The sequence below is a fragment of the Talpa occidentalis genome, unplaced genomic scaffold (genome assembly GCF_014898055.3).
Source record: "Talpa occidentalis isolate TD23 unplaced genomic scaffold, MPIMG_talOcc4v2.1 talOcc4.13, whole genome shotgun sequence".
In the NCBI taxonomy this organism is placed as follows: Eukaryota; Metazoa; Chordata; class Mammalia; order Eulipotyphla; family Talpidae; genus Talpa; species Talpa occidentalis.
The window spans coordinates 20,342,224-20,361,494 of record NW_023601322.1 but is presented as its reverse complement, the minus strand read 5'-3'; the positions used below and the strand labels follow the sequence as shown (position 1 = coordinate 20,361,494).

Here is a 19,271-nt window from a genome sequence, read left to right as displayed (position 1 = left end):
GAGAATTAATTAGTATCTCCCAAGGGAGCTTCTTATGTCCATTGTTATTTATGTAGCTTATTAAAGAAAGATCTCTCTTTGCAAATGTAACCTTATTAATCTTATATACTCAGGGAGATGGAAGGAAGAGGTAGGAGGTGATTAGGGAAACCAAAGTTAATCAGGAAGAATATTTACAGATGTAAGGAAGAATTTGGGGACTGTGATTGTGCTGGAAATCTGCTATATTATAGACAACAGTTCCTTTTTCTAAGTAGTAGGAAAGCCACATGGTTTTCTTCCAACAGACTTTTCCTGGAGCAGGGGGCACAAAAAATGTCTTTTGTGTTTTTAGACACAGACATAAGTAAAAATGGAAATATAATAATACAATGCAGATGACTGTTTATGCATTTGTTTGTAGAAACCTGTTCAAGTTTCAAGAAATAAGATTTTCCAGCTCAGCAGAGGATCTGTAGCACCTCATTTTTTATGCTTGACAGTTCTGTTGATTTTGGTGTTTGTTGCCTCTGCCACCCACCTTCTCTCTCCTAATGCCAGTCTCTGGGATTAGAGTCAAGGACATATCCCACACAACTTTCCCTTACTCCTTCCTCACCCCCGCCTCCCATCCTTGCCTCTACATTCAACTTTCGTTTGGATAAGTTCTTTTTTTTTTTTTTTAAAGATTTATTTATTTCTACAAGCACTGGGTACAGTCAGAAGCACGGGAGGGTGAAAGGATTCACCAGAGCCAGAGCAGGGAACAGAACAGGCAGACTGACGAAGTACGCTGCTGACGGGAACAGTGGGCACGGCAGGAGAGGTCTGCGCACCATGTGGGACCCTCGCTCTTGGCCGGGGATCGAACCGGTGCTGAACAGGCTGCGGGCTTCACAGCCCAGCGCGCAACCGCTGCGCCACCAGGGGAAGCCCCTTTTCGTTTGTCACCTCCTCCAGGCAAAACATTTCAGGAAGGAGGCAAATGAGATGTTAGAAAAAAGCCTCTTCTTACTTTCCAGTCTGGGTCAGGTGTTGTTCCTCACCTTCCCAAAGCATCTTCTACATGTCTCCACTATAGCATTCTATTGCTCTCTTTAAAAAAAAAAAAAAAATTATCTATTTATGCATACAAGAACTGGGTTGTAGGCCAGAGGTATGGGGGTGGGGGGCGGGGAGGGAGGATTCACCAGAGACAGAGTGGGGAGCTGAACAGGCAGATTTACTGAGCAGCAGGTGAGACAGGAGAGGTCTGCTGTGCCCTGTGGGTTAGCTCCCTGGCCAGGATCCAACTCATGCTGCAGTGGTAGCCAATAGCTTGATAGCGCTGAGACTCTAACCCCTGCGCCATCTATCTCTAACCCCTGTGCATTCTATCTCTTTATAAATGCATCCTCCACTAAACAGCATGGATCTTAAGAACAGGGGTTTCCTGCTTCCTAGTATCTTGCGCCATGCCTGGAACATTCAAGACTTTGCTGACAGGATGACACAATATTTTTTTTTAAAAGATTTATTTTATTTATACAAGAACCAGGGTACAGGCCAGCTGCGCAGGAGGGTGAGAGGATTCACCAGAGGATGACACAGTATTTTATCCTTCAGCTGAAAACCTGCTTCTTCACTAAAAGAGAAGTAGTCTTGCCAATAATAGTGCAACATGACCAACATTCCAACATCCATATTCAAGAAGAGCCCTTTTCAGTGATGGCAGAGCTAACTGCTCACCAGTGTCTTTCCTCTCCTCCCTGTTCATCTAAGTCTTGTTGGTGTAGCTCAGCCCTCACTTACTGCCTCCTAAAGTAGAGACTTAACTCATAACAGTTCACTTGGGGATATTGTGAAAAAGAAAATTCCCAACTCTGCCTAACATTAGTAAAGGAAATATCTCTTAGGGACTGTTTTTATGCCTTCTAACCACCAACACTATAGAAGCTATCCAGAAGAATACAGGGAAAATTAAAATATGTATAGAGATGGCAAGGAACATACAGATAACTTCTCACTAGCACACACAGGAATTTGTTGCAACACTGGACTATGTAATCCTTGTTGATTCCTCAGCATTTTATCATAAAAATTGCAAGCATGTTGCAAATTTACAGTGAACCCTCATATGCCCAAAATCTAGGTGCTACCAACAGGATTTTATTATGCTTTCTTTATCACCTGTCTATCCTTCTACACATTTATTAATCCATCCTGGTCCCCGTGCACTTCAAAGTAAATTACAGACATCACGTCCCCCTAAATATTTGAACATGCAACTCATTAACTAGAGTTTAACATTTGCTTATATTTTTTCTTTGATATAAAATTTACATACAATAAAATGCACACAACTTCAGTAGACTTCCTGGGTTTTAATAAATGTGTACATCTATGTCACCCAGAGCTTTATCAAAATATAGATCATTATCATCATCCCAGAAAGTTCTTTAATGCCTTTTCCCAGCTTATTCTTACTTGCCTTCAGAGGCAACCATTGTTGTAAATTTTTACCCTGTATAGGTTGGTTGGAACCATTATAAAACTATAAATCATTATAATCAAATAATTACAGTATAAACTCTTGTGCAGTATTTTTGAGATTCACCCATGTACTGCATATATCAGTAATTCATTTCTTTATACTGCAGGGCAGTCTCCCCTCATATGAATGTATCACAATTTAAAAAAAATCCATTCTCCTATTGATGAACCCCTCAACTGTTTCTAGTTCTTGGTTATTATGAACAAAACTGCTCTAAACACTATTGCACCTCTCTTTTGTACATTGTGTACATTTGTCTTCATTTCTTTTTGATAAATACCTAGAAATAGAACTGTATGACATAGAGTAAGTACATGTTTAGTTTCATAAGAACCTGCCAGGCCTAAACGGTTTGTATCCTTTTACATTCCCATCAACAGTGTCTAAGATTTTCCAGTTGCTCCACAACCTTTTCAACATTTAGTGTTGCCAGTTTTTAAATTGTAGTCATCTTGAGCATATGCAGTGGTACTGCATTGTGATTTTTGCATTTTCTGATGATTAATGGTGGTGAGCACTTTTTCATATATTTCTAGAGATTTGTACATTTCCTTTTGTGAAATATTTGTTCAATTCTTTAGCTTGATGGAGTTCTGTATATATTCTAGATGCACATTTTTTATTAGATATATGTTGCAAATATTTTCTATCAGTTTGTGGCTTGCATGTTCATTTTCTTGTCATAATGAGCAGACAGGATAAAGTTCAGCTTATCAGGGTTGGTTTCGTGTGGTTATTTTTTAATACTTATTTCTTTGTATGTCTAAGAAATCTTTGCCTTCCCTCTTAGTCATGAAGATATTCTCCTACATTTTGCTCTGCAATTTTTATGATTTTAAGTTATATAGTTAGATCTATCCTATGTCTCATATTTAATTTTATATATAGTCTGAGGTATATAAAGATAGAGGTTTATTTTGTTCAAATGTATATTATTCCAGTAATGTTTTGTTGAAAAGACATTTTGTGTATCCATTCATTTGTACATTTGGGTTGTTTCTACAATTGACTATTGTGAATAGTGCTGCTATGAGCATTCACATACAAAGATTTGTTTGAGTATCAGTTTTCAATGTCCTGGGGTATATAACTAGAAGTGGGATTGCCTGGTGGAGTGACAATTCTGTTTAATTTTGTGAGGAACTGCCAGACTCTTTTCCACAGTGGTTGTACCATTCTACACTTCCAGCAGCAGTGTACAAAGGTTCTAATTTGCCCCATGTCTTCACCAACAGTGTCATTTCCTATCTCTTTGATAATAGTAACCCTAGAGGGTGTGAAATGATTTGTAAAGTGCATTTCCCTTATGACTCATGATGTTAAATATCTTTTTGTGTATTTATTGAGCATTTGTATATCTCCTCCGGGGGAAACGTCTGTTCAAATCCTTTGCCCATTTCTTATTTGAAATATTTATTTTATTATCAAGTTGCGAGAGTTCTTTATATATTCTGGATACAGATTCCTTATCAAGCTTATCATTCATCCATATTTTCTCCCATTCTGTCAGTTGTCTTCTCATTTTCTTGTCAGTATCATTAGCAACAAAAAAGTTTGTAATTTTGATGAAGTTCAATTTATCTATATTTTTTCTTTTATTGCTTGTAATTTTGTGTTTTTTTTAAAAAAAGATTTATTTATTTATACAAGAGCTGGGGTACAGGCCAGAGGCACGGGGGGTGAGAGGATTCACCAGAGACAGAGCGGGGAACAGAACAGGCAGACAGAACGAAAGCACTCCTGAAAGGAGCAGCGGACGAGACAGGAGACGTCTGCTGTGCCATGTGGGTATCTCCCTGGTCAGCCGGGAATTGAACCCACACCGCAGAGGCTGCGTACAGCTTCACAGTGCTGTGCTCAACCCGCTGCACCACCAGGGAGGCCCAATTTTGGTGTTTTATCTAAGAAACCATTGCCTAACCCAAGGTCATGAATATTTGCTCCTGTGTTTTCTTTTTTTTTAAAGATTTATTTTATTTTTAGGCATACAAAAGCTGGGATATCGGCCAGAGTTGTGGGGGTGGGGTGGGGTGGTGAGAGGATTCACCAGAGACAGAATGGGGAACAAAACAGGCAGACTGACTGAAATACACTGCTAAGGGGAGCAGCAGGCGAGTCAGGAGAGGTCTGCTGGGCCATGTGGGTTGCTCCCTGACCGGGGATTGAACTCATGCTTGATGTGGCTGCGGTTAGCTTCATAGGTTGTGTCTTAATCCCTTGCGCCACCAGGGAGGCCCTGCTCCTGTGTTTTCTATAGTTTAAGATCTTCAATATAGCACACTGTCTGGAGTATTTTTCTTTTCAGGAACATAACATAGCTTAATCAAAGACATCATGCCACGGGTGGCATCTCAGCTTCAAGTGAGGGGGAGGGTGCGGACATTTTTGTCTAAGAGGGGTCTTCCAGAACCTTTCAAATGTTGTTATTCAGGGGACTGCCAATTCACCTTTATATGGAGGGGTTGGCTTAGCTCACTTAGCAGTGAGCAGTGGTGTTTATTGGTTAAAATCTGAGGTTTTGAAATCATAATGACCTGAGGTTCAAATTCCCAATTTCCACTTATTAACTGAGTGACTAAACTCCTTCAAGTTTCAATTAACTAGTTAAGTAGTTAAATAGTCCTTGCCTCACAGGGTTGTTAAGAAGATTAAATGAAATAATGCATTAAGACATAGCACAATGTTCGGTTATTGTAATCACTCTGTGAAAGTTGGCTGCTGTTATTATTATTGGCTGCCAAGTAATTGGATGATAGTGCCATATAAGTAGAGGGATGCGAAAGCAAATACATATAAAATCACAGTTTCACCAGTGATGGTTTAGCAGTGAATTCAAACAGTATTTAACCATGTTGTAAAGCACACAATTTGGGGGAAATGTTGATTCTTTAAAAAGTCAATCTCTAGAGGGCCATAAAAGCTATTTTAATCACTACAACTAATTACAAGGAAGTATAAATCAATAAACTTTGCTAAATGGCCTAAAATATAATAAAGAAAACCATCATTAACAATCATCCAGGAAGCCACTGTCCTTAAGAGTGAGATGATGTAAAAGTTGGGTAAGAAGAATGAATTTTATTATTTGAAAACTCCAGGCGTTAACAATGCTTTCAGGAAATTCTTCCTTCAGTTGAGAGTTGTGGCTTTTCGGAATGATTATTTACTTTAGTTAGCCTAACTGTTATTTCTAAGTTATATTTATTTATATTAGGCCTGGTATGGAAAAAAGTAGCCATTTGCAGAAAGGTATTCTCAGTTCTTCTGGTTTTTTGTTTGTTTGTTTGTTTGTTTGTTTGTTTGTTTGTTTGTTTTATCCTCTCTCAGCTCAAAACCAACCTTCTTTCTGTTCTTCCCTGTCCTACAGCTGTCACATTGTTTCAGAGCCCAAATCCAGATGAGAGTCAGAGGCATTTAGAAAGTTTAGCTCTCTTCTTCAGTCTCTTCTATTACCTGAGCTACTGGCTCAAGTCTGGGAGTCTTTGGGCTATATGACCTGATCTGTCATGCTTACCCCCTGCCCTCCGACAAGAGGGTCAGTGTCCACATGGGTCACTGCATCATATTGCTCTCAGTCTGTTTCATTCCTAAATCAAGAACCTGGCTTGCTTTTAATCACTCTATTTCTTCTCAATAGTGTGATTTCCCAAGATGAACCTTCCTTGGACGCCAATCAGGCAATAGGAGTCCATCATCATGATAGTGGTGATGACATTCTCCTGCTCCTGAGCTTACCAGTGCTGTGTCTGTTCACATGTGTGCTGTCCTGACAAAATACCTGGCCACAGCTTTGCTTGCATCAGACAAGAGTGTCCTTCTGGATAATGTACCTCTCCAGTCGGGCTCTTGAACTACCCTGGGGAGCAGATCAAGTTCCAGTCAGCTTTTCCCCCCTACCTTTATCTGCCTGTATTGCCATGGGGGATATCTGAGATATTAAGAGTGGCTCAGCTGTGATGCTAAAGCCAAGAGATTGAGCAGAAAAAACCTGTATGGCAGTAAGTTTAGAGGCTTGATTCTGTAACTAACTAGACTGCCCATCCATGACCTTCCTTAGTTAAATCTAAACGCTAAAGAGAACATAAAATGGCATGAACAGACACATAACTCTACATTGGAAAGCTAGCACACAAATAAGAATTTGTGTTCCTCTTGGTGGATCAGAGCTCCAAAATACAGAAAATGGTTTTGTAATCAGAGTTAACAGAAATTCTAAAGCAACAGGGTTAAATAAGATAGAACCTCATTTGGCCACGCTGATGGCGCAAGGGGTTAAGACATAACCTATGAAGCTAGCTGTAGCCACTGCAGCACAAGTTCGATCCCCGGCCAGGGAGCTACCCACATGGTGCAGCAGACCTCTCCTGACTAGCCCACTGCTCCCCTCAGCAGTGTATTTCAGTCAATCAGCCTGTTCTGTTCCCCTCTCTCTCTCTGGTGAATCCTCTCACCCCCCACACCTCTGGCCTGTATGCCAGTTCCTGTATGCATAAATAAACTATATAGAACCTCATTTCTCTCCAACATAAAAGAAATTTGAAACTGAGCAGTTCAGAGTTAGAATGGTTATAATGGTGAGTTATTCTCACCACTCTTAGACAAATGTTCTTAGTCGTTGTCAGGAATTCAGGCTTCTATTATCTGTCTGTGACAGTCTATTTTCAGAGACATCTCAAGGCCCAAGAGGGCTTTGGGGCTCCATCCACATTACAGACATCATAAAAGAGGGAAAGGGAAGGGAAAAGGGAATGATGGCTAAATCAAGTTCTTTTTGAAAGTTTCACATATTTACACCTACATCCCAGGTGCCAGAATAGAGTGATAAGGCCACATCTAACTGCAAGTAAACCTGGGAAATGTAGTCTTATATTTAGTTGTAATGTCACTTGACCATGGATACTGTTGGATAGCAATTAAGCCAAATGAAATATCAACCTTCTTTGAGAGGGCAGTTAAAGAGATAACAGTGAAATGACATCTTGTGATTAGCTCAGATAAAATAAATGAGATTCATTTACTCATTCAACAAAAATGTTTTGTATGGTTATTACGTGCCAGAGACAGGGAGGTGGTGATGAACTGAAATGAACAGTTCCTGTCCTCATAAAGTCTTCAGTCTACACCGCCCACAAATAGAAGAGTGTATAATCACACAGTGTGGTGTGGGCTCTCTATGCGGAACTTTATAAGATGGTCAGGCTTGAATTTTGTCTTCTCAACTCTGTAGAGAGAGACAAGGGGCCTCTTCTAGCGGGGCCTGGAGTTGGTTAGAAGGTCTTGTTACACTTCCTTAGTATGCTGACTGTATTTCTCTTCTCTGACCTTCCTCATTGCTGGCTAGGAATGTCTTAATGCTCCTTCTTAAATGAAAGAGGTCCTATCTGCTTGATCATATCCCCTGTAGCAAAGAGGGAATTCTCCCTCTATTCTCCACAGAGCTGAGGCTACACTCATTGTTCAATCTAAGGAGACCAGGATGTGATGTCCCCACTCTCCTGGCCTATGGCAAACAGAGGAGCAATTACCAGGCATTCTGAGGATCAAAAGCATCAGTCTGAAATGGCTAGTCCATCCCAATAGGAAATACATTAATGGTGGGGTTGGGGATTCTGCTTTGATTTGCTATGACTCTTTCTGATCTTATCATTTCATTTGGAATTAAAATAGAGAATTTTATTTGCATTGCCCATATTCTTCATTAACTAACATTTGGGTTCACCTTGGAATTTTACCATAAAACAGTCAAAGAAAAGAACATAGCATTTTTCTGCTGTCATTTTGCTGAGCCAATAATTTTTATTTGCCCTCCTGAAGAATGCCTTTATTTTTAGCTGCGTGCAGTACTTTAGATGGATGTCCTGTCTTTTCCCAAAAGCTCAGATAACCCAATCACATACAGTTTTAGGGACAAATTCCTTTTATTATAACTTAGAAGCATCAAGATTTGCTAGAGCAGAGTTACTCTTTTTTCCTTCATGAGAAAATACATGGGTTAATGACATTTCCTTATTTAAGTTGGATTTCCTTGACCCTTTTTCTCTGGAGGTTTTTGGTGTATAATTTCTTGGTGACATGGAGAATTGTTTGGCACTAGTGTTTGTAAGGAATAGACTCGGTCTGATAAAACACCTTGAAAATCAGAGAGACCAAGGCCATGAGAACATGGACAGAGTCTCAGTGCTCAGGAAGAGATGTACAATCTGGCTCCTTGGGAGGCTGGAAAGTGAAGAACTGGAAGGCATATATATAGTTTGAGTGATCTCAGATGCAGAGGTCAATAGCCATGGACACAATTCACTGTTTTATACCTATATTCACTCTTAACAACTTAAGGCTCTCAGACGTACTTGTCAAATTAGCTGGTTCAAATGTCCCCTTTGCTATAAGATAATTTGCTGATATTTTATCACTTACAGTGCTAAAGACATTTAAAGTTGCAATTGGAAAGGAAAGAACAACACTTCAGTCTTGTTTACGTTGCCTGCTGATGTAGCTGTAGGACAATAAATTTTAGTTAATCCAATAGTTTCTTCTCTCCCTGGACTCCTGACCAACCTGCTGATCTTGTTCTGAGAAGCTCTCTGGTATCAGAATTTGCATTGGGATATATAGAAAGTGACCTCTGCTGTTCCCTGGTGACTGGCCATGAAGCCAGGTTGGTGTCTTTCCAGGAAATTTGGTCTCCTCTGGTATTATTGCCTGAGAGTGGACAGTTAAGGACACTAGGCTTACATCTCTAGATGTAATTTAAGACTTACTGAGAGAAAATGCTCTATACCAACATGATAGCCTACTTATCCTTCTAAGAACAGCTGCCAGTTTCAGAAATGCATCCCACAGCTGAAGGGCTGCATGAGCCCCAGACCCAGGATCCTGGAAGAACAAGTCATATAGAATGTTCTGCCCTCCATGGTCTCTTGCACCATCATTGTATTACTTTCCACTAGTGGTCCCTGGGAGTCAGGGACTTGGTTTGTCAGGGACTTGGTTTGTGATTTATATCATTCATGGACTAGGAAGAAAACCACAAATAAGAAAAACTCCTTTGGTTTCTTTATGTGGCAGTTAAGAATAAGGGTAATTTGTGAAGCTTTTGGGGGGATGGTTCATGATAATGAAGATGGTGGGGCAAAGTATCAAATATCATAAACCTCTTTTGAAACCTGTCGAGGGATCCCAATGATGAGATGCCTCTCCAGTTAGGGTGTTTTCCGCAATCCCAGGGTGGAAGGCATCTACAGCAGAGTTCTGTGCAACTCAGCACCACTCGGAATCCCGGCCCCAATAGGATCATCATTTTGGCCCTTCTATCTTTTGAAAAGTCAAGAATTTTTAAAAAGCAGAACTTTGGAGTAAAATGATCTCATGGACTTTGATTCAACATCACAGTAAGGAAGGAGGCACATCACCAACATTATTGAAAGATCTGGCAGGAACATAGATCATTCTCTTACCCATACAAAGATTCTACCATAGGGGGATGTCCCCAGCTGCTGACAATGGCCAAAGACTAATCTAGACTTTAATAATCATTTTTGAAGGAATTCAGTTTTCAAAAATAATTTATTCAAGTATTTTATGCCAAAATAATTCTAAAAAGTTTTAGTTTCTATTAGCAGCCCCCAAGCAAATATGCATTTAACTACAATAACACAACTATTATGTCATAGTTTTTTATTATAGACTTTTTTTATCCACATGAATGTTAAAGAAACTACAACAGAGTTAAATACCATTTTTGATAACATGATTATATTCTTAATTACACTCAATATTAAACTGTAAAATATTTCCAGAGGAATACAATCTTCATTCATACAGCAGGCAAAGTACCAGAGAGGAAGGGGCCACACATAAGTCTGTCCAGTTTGTTATGAAAAGCAGGTTTGCACGGCTAATGCCATCCTGGCTGTCGAAACGTGATCCCCACTCTTAGGACAGGTCTTGTGTTTTCTTTCCAAACAAGAATCACTTCTTCAGACATAAAAGACAGTCTTGTAGAGCTGCTCTCTCAAGTGTGCAGCCCTGAAACCACTTGGGACCGTCCATGGATTTCCCACCCCGGTTGGCTAACAGCACGCCCACGTTCTGGGTCCAGTTGGCCTTTAAAAACACAAAGACTCAAACTTTGGTTCCACCAAAAGATGCGACAAGCATTGGCTGCTCTGGTTGGCTCCCCCCTCCCCCCACTAATAAATGGCCGCTACAGTCTATTTTACATGGTTGTCCATGCTGCTTGAGGTCACGTGTCCTTGTGTTCTCCCAAACCTGATTTAGCATTTGATTCCCAAGCCCTTTCAATTCACAGTCTTTATGTGGGTCAGAAGTGCTCAGTGGCAGGCTGTATCTTACAAGAGAACAAGACTAAGTGGTTCTGTGCACCTGGGATAAGACAAAAAGCATAGAATGACAACCTCAGCATGACACAATCAGGTTAAACATATTCAAAGTAATACTTATTATATCCTTAAGAGAAGACATTTTCAGGATGGTTTGGATTAAAAATGGTTTGGATTAAAAATTTTAAATAGGGACCATGAGACCATCTTCCATTCTACAATCTTGCCTCCTTTCTTAGGTTATAATCTCTGCTGACATTGATCCAAACTACGGCTATTAGGTCAGAGTGTGCTGGGTTGCTATGCCTTCATTAGAGTAAAGCCATTTTGTTGGGTTCTAGAATCTCCATTTTGGTGGAGCAAAGGTTCAGGTTGCCTGCAGTGACAAGAAAAGATGAAATTTCATGTTGCAGTGCCCTCTGGTTTTGGTTGAATGGCCCAAGTTTCATTTATTTTTCTTACCTTGGGATGTTAGGGCAGTTGGAGAAGAATGACTGGAGGTTTTGTGATTCAACAGCAATGAAAGCATTATACTGGTTATTTTTTTTTTTTTTTTTTATTTATTTATTATATTTGTTTGTTTTGTTTATACATGCACTGGGTACAGTCAGAAGCGCGGGAGGGTGAGAGAATTCACCAGAGCCAGAGCAGGGAGCAGAGCAGGCAGAAGGACCGAAGCACACCGCTGAGGGGAGCAGCGGGCGGCAGGAGAGATCTGCACGCCATGTGGGACCCTCCCCTGGTGGCCGGGGAGCAGCCGGGGATCGAACCGGCGCCGCAGAGGCCGCGGGCAGCTTCGCAACCCAGCGCTCAACCACTGCGCCACCGGGGAGGCCCTATACTGGTTATTAAGTGTGTATTAATAACTGATAAGAGAAGTGTGAATTAGGCTTCAATTGAGGTATTAAATCAGAGAACAGGTGAAGTGTGGGCCACAAAGCCAGGTGGGCTGTTTCAAACCCTGCTACTTTGTATGGCAACACCTTACTCACGTCTGCATTTCAATTTTCTTAGTGGTAGAAATAGTAAAAGCACAGGTATTTCCATTAATGGGTTGTTTAGAAAATTAAAGATGATAATTGACATAAAATTCTTGTACAGAACCATGACAGCACAGTGTCATTCTTAATGGAGACTCTTTTTTTTTTTTTTTTGTCATTATATACAATTTATTTATTTTTTTAAATAATAAATTTTATTTTTATATTCCCCATACAATTGCAACCCCCTCATTCTGACCCCAATCCCTCCCCTCCCACCCCCCACCCCCTAAAAAGCGTCTCTGGTTCATAGTTTTTTTTTTTATAGGAGATTATATTTATTTTGGTCGGCAATGGGGAGCTATAGAAATTTTTTTTTAATAATAAATTTTATTTTTATATTCCCCATACAATTGCAACCCCCCCATTCTGACCCCAATCCCTCCCCTCCCGCCCCCCACCCCTCAAAAAGTATCTCTGGTTCATAGTTTTTTGTTGATTTTGATTTTCACTTTCTTGTAGTTATTCAGTTTCCTGGTCCCTTATTTAAGTTTTCTAGATTCCTGCTATGAGTGAGACCATCCGGTATTTTTCTTTTTCTTTCTGGCTTATTTCGCTGAGCATTATCCCTTCCAGCGCCATCCATGTTGCTGCAAATTGCATGTGTTTATCTTTTTTGAATGCTGAGTAATATTCCATGGTGTATATGTACCACATCTCCTTGATCCAGTCATCTACTTTTGGGCATTTGGGCTGTTTCCAAAGCTTAGCTATTGTAAATAGTGCTGCTATAAACATAGGGGTGCAGGTGTTCTTTGGAATTGATGTTTCTGTGTCCTTTGGGTAAATACCTAGGAGTGGAATTGCTGGATCATATGGAAGCTCTATGTTTAGTAGGTCCAGAAATCTCCACACAGCTCTCCCTTAATGGAGACTCTTATGTCTGACCACAGAGGAGAGAAATGGACCCACCTTTTCCCTCTCTGTTTCTGATCTGTACAAAAGACAGAGTGTTCAATCCCTTCACATACTTTTAAGACCTTTTTTATTATTATTTTTATAGCATTTATTCCAGAAGTGAAATAACAATAACAGGAGTTTATTGAAGAGGTAGATACTGTTTATATAGGAAAATAAATCACATTTTCAAATGCTCCAAAAGGAATCAAACTATCCATTAGTGATGAACAAAATGCAGACATAAAACAAAAGTAGGTGGGCCATGCCATTGGGTGTTCACTGAGCAGACTTGAATAAAAGCAGTTTCTTTGTGGGAGAGGAGAGAGAAGAGACAGAAGACTGGCATGAAAGAGTGAGAGCCAAAATATTAGAGATGGCTGAGAGTTTGATCAGATTTGGTCACCCATGGTTTACAGATAAGAGTCAGTTTCCAAGAGATGCAATGCTGTTCTTCAAGCTAACTTAGGGAGTTAGTGTCAGATTTAGAAACCAGGCTTCCCCTGAACCAACTCAATGATCCTAGGGAGGCAAGGAGAGGCTTTAGAGTCAAACAGATGTGGACTGAATCCTGGCTCTGTCACTAGCTAGCTAATGACCTCACTGAGCTTTTGTGTTCTCATGTATGAGATGGTAGCATATGAGGGGTAGTGACAGCATCTTCCTTAAAGAGTTGCAAGGATAAAAGAGATAATGTGGCAAAGAATTTAGACCACTATCTGGCATTGTTTGTGCTCAATAAATGATAATTATTATTCCTTCCGACATGGCCAATGACTTTTTGTATGATCATGAGTGAGCCATCATTTCCCACAATTCACTTTTCACTTAATATAAAATGATGGCATTCTTCTCTACGAAACACATGGCTGTTTCCGCCAGTCACATGGATTACACTTACATCATGCTAAGAGGTACTTGAAATAAAAAAGAATGCAAAATAATAATTAAATTTATATTAACATTATGGCATTTTTTTCAGGGTGCAGGTATCATGGAGATTAAATGGGGGTGTCTTTATGGGAACTGGGTCACAGAAACAACCTAAGGTAAGGAAGGTTGTTAGGAATAATTGAGATGTTAAAAATGGTCCCAGATGAAATATTTTTCAAATAATTTCTATTGTACTCTTGTGAGCTCACAATGAAATAAACAGGCAGAGTGGTACAATGTCTAATCTACTAGGGCTTGTTTGAAGAGGTAGTTTGAAGATAAATAAAATAAACTAATTTTACACAGCTGGTGGCTAAACAAATAGAATTCATTGCCCTAAAGGGGACTGTGCCTAGGCTGGAGAAAGGTTTAGATAAATCCATGGGTAATGGGTCATTAAGGAGTTATCAAGGAAAAGTTAAGCATTTTCAGTGTATATACATAAATTTTAAGGTTGGTATTGTTAAGAACAGCAATTTGACTCTTCTAGTGAAAATTCACAATTATATATTGGTCTGGGTAGACCTTTATGTTGACTCAACATGGAATTGCTTATATCCTAACACATGGCAAAAAAGATTAGTAGAGCAGAGATATATGTGGTAATACTTGCTCAGCTTATTAAGTGGATTGCCTGTGGTTTTGAAAAGCTTCCTCCTCTGAATAGTCATATTGGAATCCACTGGGTGGCAAGAACACAGCATACTACCTTAAGGGTCACTCTTGCATAAGACATTAATGCATCAGTCCCTAATTTGGAAACCTGTGGTCACTCAGCAAGACAGAATGTGTCTCTCTCCTTTGGTGTAATGATTTTTATTTTGTAATCTCTCTTGGGGTAATTCCTTGCAGGCTTGGCATGTTGAGAATCAAATACTGCCTCTAACAATATGGTTGTGATTCTCTGCTTGGCTGATTTAGCTCAGCATTTAAGTAACCACTAATCTTCTGAAAGCACCAGGGTCTACTTAGAGAAATCCCTGTTGTCTGCAAGGATGGAAACAAAATCAGCATGGAGGAAGCATTAGTTACTAAATACAAATCAATCTCTTTTTTCCACCTAGTTGTATGCTATGTCACCGTCAAAGGTGTGGTTTATGGAAGTCTCATTTTGTAGGTGCAGAAGGAGTTCATGTCTGACAAGCAAAGAAGATGAGTTGGGGAAGTGGAAGGAGTAAAAAGAGATTTTATTGAAGTTCCTAAGTGTAAATCAAACTCTATTCTAATAGGTGAATCTCACAAACACAGAGTTAAAGAAGCCAGACTCAAGAGAATATTCTATACAATGTCCTTTACTACAGTTTAAAACCAGGCAAAGCTAATCTTTGTTGAGGTAGGGGATAGCTGGACAGGGACATGAGGTCAGTCTGTGGGTGCTGGAAACATAGGTGAGTTCATCTTGTGGAAATCTATTTAGGTTTTGATTTGTAGACTTCCTAATTTGTACAACTTGATGATTTGTAGATTTTGTCCAAGGTGCATTATACTCAATACAAAGATTATTAAAAATATAACCTAATATAGTCTCTTTGATTTGGAAGAAAATTAACTTGACACTTTCAGGGTATTATACATATGTGTTTATCAGCATTAATTTGGATCATTCTTGCCTTGATTACCTTGATATTCTGAGTTAAGATTTACTGGCATCTGAATGTTCTAAAATTATTCATTCCACACTGCAGATGCATAGCTGGTCTACTATAATAAGAAATAAATTGCCCAACGACAACTTCGGACTTAAATAAAATACTTGAACTGTGATATTGTGATACAAGAAATACATATTTGTTCAGATTACCAAAAGAAGTATTTTTCGTGCATATTTGGTCTTCATCCCCAGTTTCTAGTCCATAGCTCCCCTGGAATTTTCTAAGTATTACTAGTGATAAAGGTGTCTCTTGTTATGTTAATGAAGGTAACATTTTGGGGTTCTGGTTGCCAGGTAAACCAACCCAAATAGAGGGTTGGAACTTCCAGCCCTATCCCCTGACCTTTGGGGAGGGGAGAGGGTCTGGAAGTTGAATCAATTGCTAAAGGCCAAATATATTATTAACCAGGCTTATGTAGTGAAGCTTGCATAAAAACTCAAAAGGAGGGGGCTTCATAGGGCTTTCAGGTTGGTGAACATGAAGATTTAGGAGGGAACCTTGTGCCTAAAAATGGCATGGATGCTCTGTGCCTTTCTGCCATACTTTGCCCCACGAACAAAGTTCATCACTGCATTGACTGAAACACAAGATGTAACTTCATCAATCCCTTGGATTATTTCAAACATATCAATAAAGAACATGGCCAGGCAATGACAACTCAGAGAGTTAAGGTAAATCTCTTTCTCCTGGTAAGCTCACCTTTTAGCTTTTGCTGAGATGGGCACCAAGCTTCTCTTTCCTGATCAAGCTTGCTGCATAGGGGATCTGTAAGATAAAACAGGCAAAATTCTCCAGGTAAGTAAAATGTAGAGACAGATGTATAATGGAGACCCTTCATCAACATCTAACAAGTTGAATGTCAGTGGGTCCTCTCTGGGAAGAAAAGCTCTACCCATATGCACAGCGTTGTGAGCCTTCTGGGGTATGATATCTATAAGGCCAGTGAAAAAGCAAATGGAGGACAGAACAGGTGATCACACTGGATTGTTGCTACAGTTAGCGCTGAGTTTAATATATGACATTTCACTTAAAGAAGTTTTAAAAAGTTGTATTTAATAATACAATTTCATTATTTTTTATTTAGGTGCAAAAACATTTTGTGATTTTATAATGTACGTTCAAGGTCACACAACAAGAATGTGACTACAAATTATTTCAATGTAATCTTTCATTTAATTAAGAGTAGTAAAATATGCCATCATTATAAACCACAAACAAGACAAACTAACTAAACACAAACTATTACTCTGGGTAATTCCCCAGTAAATACTAAGACGCATCAGAAATAATTACACTACATGGAAAATACCACTCTTGAGAATTCTAACTGGATGAACTTGAAAAGTATTTTTCAATACTGGGCTTTGAATGAAAGACTATCACATTTGATATGCTACTTTTCATTAGAAAATTCAAATGGTTGAAATTGGACTACATGTATTATTTAGATTTGCCTCTGCTCTAACCCCAGCTAAAGTACCCTATCATTATATTACTTACCTTCATTATTACAAGAATAAACCTAAGACTCTAAAGATTCAAATCTATTTTACATTTAAAGGGACAAATGTTTAGCCTTCTAGATAGTATCATAAAATATGACTGATATGTGAAAGCAGTGAGGGAAATAAAATTATTTTCATTCAATTAGACAATGTTTTTGAGTACTGCTATTATATTCCCCATACTTCCAGCATATTAATATTTTGCTCTCCTGATTCAATAGCTCATAAATATGAACCTTTGTTAATGGAAAGAAGTTGGACTCTACAATGATGCTACTGACTAAGATGAACTGGGTCATTTTGCCAAAATAACTGGTCAGCTGAATCAAACAGTATTTTTAATGCCAAAAAGAGAGAAGACTAAAATAAACTTGCTATTTGGATACACAGCCACAACATGGATATATATGATAGGGACATATCTGATAAAGGGCACAGATAGTAGCATTGAAATTAATGATTCATATAGTACCATAAAAAGTTCAGTGTCCTTATCTCATATTTTAAGACATGAGCTGAGATCAGCTAGATAACTATGTCAAGAACAGTTACACAGCGACCTACTCTAATTACCTCTTCTTTTCACTCTAGGTTATGCTACACCTGCTATTAACAGAGATACACTTGAATCTTGATTTTCCATTATGGTGCATGTTCAATAGGCCAACAACCCATGGATCACCTCTCTTTAGATGCTTGTTCCAGCAGAGCCTTGAATGGTATTCTTGTCGTTAGGATAACAAACAGAAATGATGTAAACCTTGAGGTACAAGGAATTACCTAAGGAAATGTATTTCTTTTCCTTTTCTTTTTTTAAAAAGATTTATTTATTTATTTATACAAGAACTGGGGTACAGGTCAGAGGTGCGGGAGGGCGAAAGAATTCACCAGAGAGCAGGGAGCAGAACAGGCAGACTGATGAAATACACTGCAAAGGGGAGCAGCAGGTGAGGCAGGAGAGGTCTGCCATGCCATGCGGGTTTCTCCACGGCCGACCCAGAATTGAACCTGCATTGCAGAGACTGCAGACAGCTTCACAGCGCAGTGCTCAACCCGCTGTGCCACAGGGGAGGCCCTAAGAAAATGTATTTCTACCACCCTCACATTTAGAAAGAGGTCTCAACATGAAGATAAGATGCCTCAAAGATTTAGTAAGTCCCTGTTCTAAGGCAGCCATTAACAAGATAAGCTAACATCACCATGGGGATCTCATCAAGGCCAGTAGCCCACCATCCTAACCCAAAGAAAATCACTCATAGGGCACCACTTTCAGATCTAAGTCAGCACACCCCTTTCTTCCTTTTCAGAAAGAGCAGTGCAATATTTCATTAAGGTAGGAAGCTGAGAAATAAGAGAAAAAGGCATTCAGGACAAAAAAAGGACACATCTAAATGAGCACATTTGATTCCCCAATCTCCAAATTAGAATTTAACTATGTGTGAAAAATTATCCACACTCAAACATTGACTGCTATGTTTATTTCATTAAAACAAAATGAAATAAAGCCCACTAACAACAAAGACCAAAAAGCAAAAGGTCGTGAGCTGAAAATCTTGTGTTTTTAATTCTAGGTCCTAAATCATGAATGATAAAATAAGAAACATATCAGCACACGGCCCAACTGCTCATGGAAACGATCCTATTTCATTGATTCTCAAATATTCTTTTCTCCTTTCATTTTAACATTTCTGAATTTGGGCATATTACAATTGATGAACCTTAGAATAACAGTTGGAAGCTTTGTTTCTTATGATACATCAATTAGTGTTGTCTCCTATGATTGATGATGCTTCAGATACCATAAAATGCAATATTGAATTTACAGAGAGAGACCTCAACAAATGCTCTCCAACTTGTGAGCTCAGTATCCTAAAGATTCTACTAAAATTAATTATTCCACATAAATCTCATGTAATAGAACTTCAAAAGGCTGTCTTTTTATTTTGACCAGCTTGGAGAGCACCAAAATTAGCATGAGCAAACAAACAAACAAACAAAAATAAATAAATAAATAAATAAGAAACTCCCCAAAGTTATTATTTAATTTCTAAATTAACTAATTGTCTTGCGTCTACCAGATGTATTAGTCTTGCCAAAAAAATATAACTTTCTGTGTCTGAGCTTAGGCATGGAAGTGGGTCTATATTCACAAGGAGATAGATGAGAAGAAGGCTACAGAACTGCAGAACAAGTGATTGCATTGTCAAGAGGCAGGGCTGTAGATCAAACATTGGAAAAGGACGCCTATAGCCAGTCTGTCAGCTGCTAGGAGACTCTTAAAAGCAGACTTAAGTTCAGACAAGTCCTCTGACTTGCAAGAACCCCCTTTCATTACATATTTAGCCACGAAACCAAACTCCTTCAGTGGCACAGGGATTTTTTGCTAAAACTAG

At 39.1% G+C, this 19,271-nt stretch overlaps 1 protein-coding gene across 1 annotated transcript in view; it reads right to left on the bottom strand.

Annotated features, from left to right (window-relative positions):
* Nucleotides 1–10,225: 10,225 nt before the first annotated feature.
* The window catches only part of SKOR2 (SKI family transcriptional corepressor 2), a 40,564-nt gene continuing 31,518 nt past the window's right edge, over nt 10,226–19,271 (bottom strand). Inside the window, 2 exon segments of the mRNA XM_037508554.2 lie at nt 10,226–10,894; nt 16,073–16,138. Of these exon segments, the coding sequence (XP_037364451.2) occupies nt 16,076–16,138 (63 nt within the window). The 3' untranslated portion in view covers nt 10,226–10,894; nt 16,073–16,075.